At 42.9% G+C, this 10,822-nt stretch overlaps 1 protein-coding gene across 16 annotated transcripts in view; it reads right to left on the bottom strand.

The window, feature by feature from the left end:
- Positions 1 to 10,822, bottom strand: part of OPTN (optineurin) — a 53,521-nt gene that overhangs the window by 17,875 nt on the left and 24,824 nt on the right. For all 16 annotated transcript variants that reach the window (XM_077944866.1, XM_077944859.1, XM_077944861.1 and 13 more), the window contains 5 exon segments: positions 10,284 to 10,433; positions 9,817 to 9,910; positions 8,210 to 8,368; positions 3,947 to 4,077; positions 2,232 to 2,311 (listed from right to left, as the gene is read on the bottom strand). In XM_077944866.1, coding sequence (XP_077800992.1) covers positions 2,232 to 2,311; positions 3,947 to 4,077; positions 8,210 to 8,368; positions 9,817 to 9,910; positions 10,284 to 10,433 — 614 coding nt within the window.

Here is a 10,822-nt window from a genome sequence, read left to right as displayed (position 1 = left end):
AGTCCTCTGGGATGTATAGAGACACTGCCATGTGCTGGGAGACAGACGTGGTGGAGAAGCCAGGCAGGAGATGTGGCAGCAGTGGCGTGGCAAGGTGTTAGGCACGAGTGTTAGCCAGGTTAGGTGCAAGGGCGTCCATGGGAGAAAGGGAAGGGCCCCTAGTTTAGATCTCGGTGCAGGAAGTCCTCCTAGATGAGACCGATTAACTTGAGAGGGGCCTTGAGAATGAACAGGAGTTATCTACGTAAATTTAACAAGGAGGAATGACGGAACAACGCACCCTGTCATTTCCCCAAGTTTTGGAGTAGTACTGAGGTTCAAGCCTCAATCACAGCATGTCTGAAATAAGCCCTGACTCTAGCTAAGTCCTGGATCCACACAAACTGCAGGAAATTATTTCTGGTTCCCAGGCATCTCTCTGTTCTGATCTTTCTGGACCAACGCAAACCATCTTGGTTTTTTGGTCTCAGCATAGGCTTTGGTTTGGCCCTCAAAATGTTTGTTTTTGGAGACAACCTTTATTTGCTTCTAAGTCCATTACTTGGATGTAGTAACATGTATGAATATTTGAGATTGTGTTCAGCAGCCTTAAGAAGCATTTCTGAAGTTATATGTATTAATCATAAAGCATGATTTCTAAAGCAGGGAGCTTTCTAATCACCTCACTGCCAGAGAAGAGGGGTCAGGATCTGGGGCTGCCTCTGCTGTCTGACTCCCAGCATAAGCAGAGCGTCTTGCACATCCTGAAGGACTCAAAAGTATCTGCTGAATAAATGAAACCATTGCCTCTGCTTCTGAGAAGGTACATTCTGTTCTGGGAGACCTCTCTGGGGTGGGTGGATCACCTAAGGTCAGGAGTTCAAGACCAGCCTGGCCAACATGGCGAAACTCTGTCTCAACTGAAAATACAAAATTAGTCAGGCGTGGTGGCGTGCACCTGTAATCCCAGCTACTTGGGAGGCTGAGGCAGGAGAATCGCTAGAACCCCAGAGGTGGAGGTTGCAGTGAGCCACGGCCATGCCACTGCACTCCAGCCTGGGCAAGAGAGTAGGACCCTGTCTCAAAATAAAAACAGAAATAAAAATAAAGTACTTAAATATCTACCTAGAACACAAAAACACCTGTAAAACAGCAGATCGATACCAACATAGAGGAATAAAGTACTTTGGAAGTTCAAAATGGAAACAGTTCATGGAGATGGAGTTTGAAATAGATTTTAAAGATGGGGTAAGAGGTCACCAGAAACAGACTGGAGGAAGACAGGAATATGCATAAGAAAAGGGCGTCTATGTGAAGGGCACAAATACAAGCAAATACAGGCTCTTAGGACAAGTTCAAGGGGATGATTTAGTCTGGCTAATATCTGTAAGAGAACAGAGGGAGACACGGTTTAAAAGTGTGGCTGTAGGCCGGGCACAGTGGCTCGCGCCTGTAATCCTGGTGCTTTGGGAGGCCGAGGCAGGCAGATCAGTTGAGGTCAGGAGTTCAAGACCAGCCTGGCCAACACAGTGAAACCCCATCTCTATTTTTTTTTTTTTTTTTTGCGACGGAGTCTCGCTCTGTCGCCCAGGCTGGAGTGCAGTGGCGCGATCTCGGCTCACTGCAAGCTCCGCCTCCCGGGTTCACGCCATTCTCCTGCCTCAGCCTCCCGAGTAGCTGGGACTACAGGCGCCCACAACCGCGCCCGGCTAATTTTTTGTATTTTTAGTAGAGACGGGGTTTCACTGTGGTCTCGATCTCCTGAACTTGTGATCCGCTCGGCTCAGCCTCCCAAAGTGCTGGGATTACAGGCGTGAGCCACCGCGCCCGGCCCCCATCTCTATTAAAAATACAAAAATTAGCAGGGTGTGGCAACGCACACCTGTAATTCCAGCTACTCAGGAGGCTGAGGAAGAAGAATCGCTGGAACCCAGGAAGCAGAGGTTGCAGTGAGCCGAGATCTTGCCACTGCACTCCAGCCTGGACAACAGAGCGAGATTCTGTCTCAAAAAAAAAAAAAAAAAAGAAAAAGTGTGGCTGTGCCAGGCACCCTCTGGCAGGGTGAAGGGTCTGGTCGGGATTTGGTGGGTAATGGAGGGAGATAGGAGAGCTGTGGAAATGAGACTGACGGGTGCTGTATTTTTGGTGCCTTGATTTGGAATCCATTGTAGAGAATGAAGTGGAAGTTTTCTTCAAGCATCTTTTTCATAGGATAGCTATTGCCTGGAAAGCCAGGATCACACAGGACTTACCTCTTTGAACAAGGTAAGCCTGCTGGTCGGGGTCACTTGTTCTCGCCCCATGACGACTCTGCATCTCCATCAAGGACTGCCTGCCGGGATGAAAAGCAACACGACGTGTGATGTTCTACAACCCCGAAACATGACAACGGTGAGCAGACAGTCAACAGAAGTGGGGAAAAAAGACTCAGCCTACACTGCCAAGGTTCATAAAAACCAGACTAATTCTAGTGTTAAATACTATTGGCACTAGGAGACTACGTTGTGAAAGTAAATAATTACGGTTAAAAATATCAGGAAATAGGCCGGGCGCGGTGGCTCAAGCCTGTAATCCCAGCACTTTGGGAGGCCGAGACGGGCGGATCACGAGGTCAGGAGATCGAGACCATCCTGGTGAACACGGTGAAACCCCGTCTCTACTAAAAAATACAAAAAACTAGCCGGGCGTGGTGGCGGGCGCCTGTAGTCCCAGCTACTCGGGAGGCTGAGGCAGGAGAATGGTGTAAACCCGGGAGGCGGAGTTTGCAGTGAGCCGAGATCGCGCCACTGCACTCCAGCCTGGGCGACAGAGCGAGACTCTGTCTCAAAAATAAATAAATAAATAAATAAATCAGGAAATAACCCAACTGTCATCAACAGGAAACTGATTAGAAAGAAGTGGCATACTTATGAATCAAAATACTCACAGCAATGAAGTATAATAAATTACATCTGCACATATCAACAGAGAGCTCAAAATCACAATATTATGTAAAGTAGGTTGGAGAACAATACCTATAGTGATCATTTGGTGACTTAAACACAGAGAAATCAATATTAGCTGGTTTTGAGATGAGATTTAGGGGTGTGTGTATGTGATATGTAAAAGTATAAAACAGATGGGGAAGCTACCCACGAAATTCCTAACAGCACAAGGTAAAGGAAGAAAGGAATATAATGATGGATGGGGAACAAAGGAGACTTCAACTCTATCTATAATTCCCTTTTTCCTTTAGTAAAAAAATACTTGGAGCAAATACAAGCCGCTGTCAATGCAGGATGGGGTACATAGTAGAGTCTGTTATTTTATTCTCTGTATTTTGCTGTGTTTTATAACTTTCTCAAAATAAATTTCTAAAAGTCAGAAGTAATTTTTGGCAGTATTTTTAAAAGTATATTCAGGAATTTAAAGTGCTATGAATATTTCATCCATGACAATGGCAAGATAAGCTCATTGGGACACGCGACATTATTGTTAGAAGTGCATGATGGCACGCACTTGCAGTTCCAGCTACTCGGGAGGCTGAGGCACGAGGATCACCTGAGCCCAGGAAGCTGAGGATGCAGTGAACCATGATCATGCCACTGCACTCCAGCCTGGGTGACAGGAGTGAGACCCTGCCTCAAAAAACAAAACAAAACAACACATTTTAAAAATCAAAATCCTTGCTTATCAAAAAGCAAGGAGCTTGATCAAGCTCCCACAAGTCTCTGTCAAGCTTTCCTGTAAGACAAACTAAGTGTTGGGAACATGGTCACATGAAGCGTAAGTGAAGCAATTATTATTTATTTTTCAGACAGGGGACTCGCTGTCACCCAGGCTGGAGTGCAGTGGCGCAAACACAGCTCATTGCAGCCTCAACTTACGCAGAGCTATTCTTATAGTTCAAATCAGGAGCGTCTTTGGACAGGCACCCCTTCTCCAGCCATGTTGATGTGAGCTCTGGGTCCTCCTCTCTTTTCCTTACCTGCCTCCATCTTCGAAAGCATCATTCTCTTTCAGCAAAACTGCCAGCTGCAATGCCAGTTGCTCCTTTTCCTCATGAATTTTCTCTCTTGCTGCTCTTTCAGCATGAAAATCAGAACAGTAAACTTCCATCTGTTAGAGGAAAAAAAGATACAGAAGTTAGTACCCAGATGAATGCAGATTCTCTACAGTGTTTATGCCATGAAGCGGTAGTGCTGTATCCTTATTGAACAGTAGCGCTTGTGAATCACAGATGCATCATCCTGTGAGAAAACAGTATATGACCATGACTTTCCAGGTACATTCCAATAGCAGATACAAGCTGTGTTTGTGTGTGTGCTTTAAACAACACAAATCCCACAACTGCACTGATATAGGTAGTTTAAATACTGTAGGTACCATTAATTCAGCAAAATTATCTGGACTTTTAGATAATAAACAATTCAGGATCAACTTAATACAGTAAATGGTTTGTTCATTCTGCCAAGTGTATTTATGAAGGCTGGTCTTAAGCTAAATTTAAAAGAATCATCATCACAAATAGACGCTATTTATTAAATTCCAAACATGTGTGGGGTCCTATGTTGGGTGCTTTACATTTACTATCTTACTTTACCTTATGAAAAAATCCTGAGAATATAGACTTGCTATCCTCATTTTACAAACTTAATGGCTCTTCATCTTGGGAAAATTTGTTAAGCGGCCAAATCAGCATTTGAACCTGACAGAAGACCACTTCCCATGGACTTTTCCATATTCAATCCACGTCCCCTGTGTGGTCACCAGCCTCCTAAGATGGCTCCAGTGATCCTTGCCTCTTGGTATTCATCACCTTGTATGTTTCCCTCTCACAGTGAATAAAGCCAATCTGTGTAACCTCTAGGATACTACAGAAGTGATGGTGTACGGCTTCTGAGACTAGGTCACAAAAGACACTGTCACTCCTTGCTCTCTGGTGGATCACTTGCTTTGGGGGAAGCTAGCTGTCACGACATGAGGGCACCCAAGCATCCCTCTGGAGGGGACCACATGGCGAGGAAGTGAGGCCTCCTGCTGACAGCCTGGGCAACATAGCAAAACTTCAACTCTACTAAAAATACAAAAAATTAGCTGGGCATGATGGCATGCACTTGTAGTTCCAGCTACTCGGGAGGTTGAGGCACGAGGATCCCCTGAGCCCAGGAAATTCAGGCTGCAGTGAAGCACGATCATGCGACTGCACGCCAGCCTGGGTGACAGCAGTGCGACCCTGCCTCAAAACAAAACAACACATTTTAAAAATCAAATAATTGTTTTAAAATTATAAATAACAAAACACTTAATAGTGTTTTAATATTTAATGATGTCAGCTGAGTGAACTGTTCCATTGGTATTGGAATTTAATACTAATTTTTAACTTTCTATGTTTAAAATTTGCTTTTCAAATTTGCTGGTTCTGAGATATAAATTATTAACCATTACTTTAAAAGTAAAAGTAATAAAAATCTAAATATTCTATCAAAACTATCGTTACTTAAAAGTGTGTAATAAAGAGATCATTTTAAGGGATTTCCTGTCAATTGTGAGTGGTTCAGCATCTCACAGTGTCAGTGATGGATCATGGGTGTTTCGGAGTATGACTTAAATTCGATTTAGTCTCACTTCTATCACTTACTAGCTTTGAGCCAGTAAGAATAGAGTCTTTGTTTTGTCCATTCCTATATCCCCGGCAGTAAAAACAGTGTTTGACATATTATAAGTGCTCAAAAAAGGAGTTATTGGGCCGGGCGCGGTGGCTCACGCCTGTAATCCCAGCACTTTGGGAGGCCGAGGCGGGCGGATCACGAGGTCAGGAGATCGAGACCATCCTGGCTAATATGGTGAAACCCCGTCTCTACTAAAAAAAGTACAAAAAATTAGCCGGGCGTGGTGGCAGGCACCTATAGTCCCAGCTACTTGGGAGGCTGAGGCAGGAGAATGGCGTGAATCCAGGAGGCGGAGTTTGCAGTGAGCCGAGATCACACCACTGCACTCCAGCCTGGGCAACTGAGCAAGACTGTCTCAAAAAAAAAAAAAAAAAAAAAAGGAGTTATTGAATGAATGAGCAAGAGTATCCATCAAGATAAAACAAATATCTATGTCTAAAATGGGCAAAAATACATGACCGCAGCAGAGTGGAAGAACCCCATAACATGAGTTACCCAAGCAAGGAAATGCTCTGAAGAGCTAAGAATGCAGGCTGAGGCTCTATTAAAGCTGTAAGTACCAGTCAACTGCCTGCATTTCACAGGGGTCAGCTACTCTGGGTATTTGGTGATAATGAGTCTATACGTAGGGAATAACAAACTGCTGACATTAGTATATTAAAAAATAACATGTTTACCTTCATCAGATTGGCCAAGGTTTTTAAAATAATACAAGAATATGAGGACATAGGAGTGCTTATCTTTTGGTGAGAGTATAATTTTGGTTAGGCATTTTTGGAAGACAGCTTGGTAATATTTATTTAACTGGAAAATGGACCTAACTTATGATCCAGCCATTCAATTTGATGCTGGCAGGGCACAGTGGTTCACGCTTGTAATCCCAGCACTTTGGGAGGCTGAGGCGGGCGGATCATGAAGTCAAGTGTTCGAGACCATTCCGGCCAACGTGGTGAAACCCCATCTCTACTAAAAATACAAAAATTAGCTGGGCGTGGTGGCGCACGCCTGTAGTCCCAGCTACTCGGGAGGCTGAGGCAGGAGAATGGCTTGAACCTGGGAGGTGGAGGTTAGAGTGAGCCGAGATCGCACCACTGCACTCCAGCCTGGTGACAAAGCTAGACTCCTCTCAAAAAAAAAAAAAAAAGTTTGATGCTTTATAATAAGACAGCATGGTACCAGAGCAAAGATATATGAGTAGATCAATAAAATAGAACACAATCCAGAAACAGACTCATGTACATGTTGACACAAGTTGTGATGAAGAGGGCAGCAGAGCACTTAAGAAAAGATGGCTTAAATGGTACCAAGTCAACTGGATATTCATATAGGAAAAAAATAAATATTTACCATTACCTCACTTTCTATACACAAGAGCCAATTTCAAATGGTTTGTACATCTTCATGTAAAAGGTAAAACAACAAATTTTTTAGAAGACAACAGAGGGAGTATCTTCCTGGCCTTAGAGTAATAAAAGTTTCTTACAACAGGACACAAAAAGACTAATCATAAATGAGAAGGCTGATATACTGGACTACCTTAAAACTAAGAACTTTTGTTCCTCAAATAACACCTTTAGGAGAGTGAAAAGGCAAAAATAACTGACAAGGGCTTATATGTGCAGTATATACAGAAGTCATTACTTTTTTTTAAAAAGCCAGGCCAGGCGCAGTGGCTCATGCCTGTAATCCTAGCACTCTGGGAGGTGGAAGTGGGCGGATCACCTGAGGTCAGGAGTTTGAGACCAGCCTAGCCAATGTGGTGAAACCCCATCTCTATTAAAAATACAAAAATTAGCCGGCAATGTTGGCACGTGCCTGTAGTCCCAGCTACATGGGAGGCTGAGGCAGGAGAATCGCCTGAACCCAGGAGGCAGAGGTTGCAGTGAGCCGAGATCACACCACTGCACTTCAACCTGGGCGACAGAGCAAGACTCTGTCTCAAAAACTGAACCAAAAAAAAAAAAAAAAAAAAAATAGGCAGGCTTGATCAGGCACTTCACAAAGAGGATACCTCAAAGGCCAAAAACACTTGAAAAAGGACTCATTCCCATTAGTCATCAGGGAAATGCAAATTAAATGAGATACCACTACATACCCCCTAGAGTGGTTAAAGGAAAACGACTGATAATAGAAGTGTTGGTAAGATGCAGAGCCATGAAAACTCTGTTGATGGGAGTGAAAACTGGCCCAGTCACTTTGGGAAATGGTTTGGCATCACCTGTTGAAAGTGAATAACATGCAGAGTCTATGATCCAGGGACTCCACTCCTAGGCGTGTAGCCAACAGAAATATAAAACATCCACATGTGAACAGAGCAACATGCACAGGAATGTCTTAGCAACATTAATCGTAATGCCACAGACCAGAAAGAATCCAACTACCTACGTATCAAATGCAGAATGGGTAAGATCCACTGAACACTTTCCAAATGTTTCCATTTTAAAGTTTTCATACATTCATGGGTGAAAAAAATAAACAACAGAAAATCATAAACATTCTAAACACCATCGCCTTCCCATGCGAGAATCCAGTCAGGGCTGGCCTCGCTCAGCTGGGGTTTCAGAAAGAAGGTGCCTCACCTGAGCCCTGAGGACGGTCATGGTTTCCAGGTCCTCCTCCTGCTTGGCAATAGTTTGCTTCATCTCATCCATTTGCAGCTGTTTGGAAGCCAGAGCCTTCTCTGCCAGTTCCAGTTTTTCACTCAGTTCCTTTAGCACTGCCCTGTCCACTTTTTCTGACTGAAAAAGAAACATTGATTCTAGGAATGGTTTCGAAATAATTCTGCCTATTTCAGTAAAATATTAGAAAAAGGTTGATTTTTTTAATTATCAGCTCTGGCCGGGTGTGGTGGCTTATGCCTGGAATTGAGAGGCTGGAGTGGAAGGATCTTTGAGCCCAGGAGTGTGAGACAAGTCTGGGCAACATAGTAAGATCCGTCTCTACCGGGGAAAAAAAAAAATGTATCAGCTCTAACCAGTCTGTTAATCAGCAATGCTAACTTATTCAGAAAGTTGTATTTAAGTTGTGGCTTGCAAATAATGAGTTCCTGAAACAAGAAGGTAACACTAAAATCAGGGATACAATAACAAACTCCACTCTTGATAAGGCTGTGACTTGTTGATACTGTTATTTTTCCACTTGTTACTCTTTCTGCCTGAAGTCAGTGGAAAAGAAGAAACATGTTTTAAATTTAAAATTATTAGGTCAAAGAGAGGAACACTACTCTATTAAATAAATAAGTGACAAACTGCTGGGCACGATGGCTCACACCTGTAATTCCAGCACTTTGGGAGGCTGAGGCACGTGGATTGCCTAAGCTCAGGAGTTCAAAACCATTCTGGGCAACATGGCAAAACTCCCTCTCTAAAATAAAATAAATGAAAAACAAAGAGTATATTTACAAGGCTAAAAATTCAGAGATTCCTTCTAATTCACAACCTTCTGTGATCTCTAAACTATCACACCATCCTGGCATTATTACTAATTTATTTATTTAATTTTTTTCTTTTTTTAGAGACAGGTTCTCACTCTGTGCCAAAGGCTGGAGTGCAGTTGCGTGATCACAGCTCACTGCAGCCTTGACCTCCTAGGCTCAAGTGATCCTCCTGCCTCAGCCTCCCAAGGAGCTGGGACCACAGGCACGAACATCACACCTGGTTAACTCTTTATTTTTTGTAGAGATAGGGCCTCCCTGTTGCCCAGGCTGGTCTCAGACTCCTGGGTTCAAATGATCCCCCAGCCTTGGCCTCCCAAAGTGCCGGGATTACAGGCATGAGCTACCACACCTGGCCCACTATTATGAATTTAAACTGCTGGCTGATGATTCCAGGGTCCCAAATTTACTGACAGCAGGCACGCTGGCCTTGCAGAGTTCCACAAAATGGATGGCCCTTCCTACCCAGAGGAGCCCATGCTCTTAGCTCACCTGCAAACCTACCCTTAGAAACACTAAGTGCTTAATCCCTGACCACAGGACATTAACACTGTCTTCGTATGCAATAAAGCACATTACACATAAGTGGAACATCAGAAGGTATAAACCCTAGATGCAAGAAAAAATGGTACACTGGAAAACAACCTTTGAAACCAGACTTAGTGAAGGATTCATGCAACTATTTTATATACAAAATCTTCAACAGTTTCTGTTCATTACTAGGCTATGGAAGTAATTTTTTGCAGTGAATACCTCTTTTCTTGTTAGCTCCTCAATCGTTTTCAATGCATGATTATGTTCCTGAAGAAGCTTGTTGTGTGTCAACTGTAACATGGCTAATTTGGACCTATTAAAAAAGATATAAAACAATGGAATCCTGGGGAAAATGTCATAGAAACTTATAGTTTTGCCTCCCAACCTTCTGAACACTCAAGTAGAACAATCTCGCCTACCTTTATCATCCCACCACCTACTAGCATTTCTTACTCTCAAAAGAAAAATTTTCTGAAAGATCAAGACAGAGTGCGAACCATCAGCATCATTTTATTATGACAACACTTTTAAGCTTTATCCCCTCTGAGAAGTCTCCTAGGACTCCTTCAGATAAGTGAAAAAGAAATTTTTAAAAAACTGATTCTCAAAACCGAATTCCAATCCGTATAAAAAGGCAAGTCTCCCTCCTCTGCCCCGTCGCCGCCCTTCTGACTTGGCACACTCACTTTTCATCCTCCGTTTTAGCCTGTTCCATTTTGATTTCCGAGAGCATGCTTTCCACTTGTAGCTCTAACTTTTTGTTAGTATAAACAAGCTCTTGCTTTTCATTCAACTCTGATGGAGTTGCAGAATTTTTCCTTTCAAGGGCCTGACACCTAAGAAAGGTCAAGATTTCATGAGGATAAACAATGCTCCCTTCTGACTCAGTGGCTTTTAAACAAATCCCAAGGTTATGTACAATACAAGAATTTTAGGGCTGTAGGGTTTATGAATGCAAAATAAAATACATAATCCTCCTTGCTTCTTTACTAGACCTGACCACATTTCTGAACCCTTACGCCTAAACATCAAAAAGTACAGATCTAAGCTCACACGCAGTACTGTCCTCTTTGAATAATTGTTTTAACTAGTCATACAGATACATCTTTAGTATTTAAACACAGACCACAGTAGTAATTAGCTAAAGGTCCTTCTCATGTAGTGATGCATAGATATCTTTTATATTAAAAAAAAAGTTACAGGTTCTGTCCATTGCAAAGACTTT

Source organism: Macaca mulatta, chromosome 9, assembly GCF_049350105.2.
Source record: "Macaca mulatta isolate MMU2019108-1 chromosome 9, T2T-MMU8v2.0, whole genome shotgun sequence".
Taxonomy (NCBI): Eukaryota; Metazoa; Chordata; class Mammalia; order Primates; family Cercopithecidae; genus Macaca; species Macaca mulatta.
This window is presented reverse-complemented; position numbering and strand designations above follow the sequence as displayed.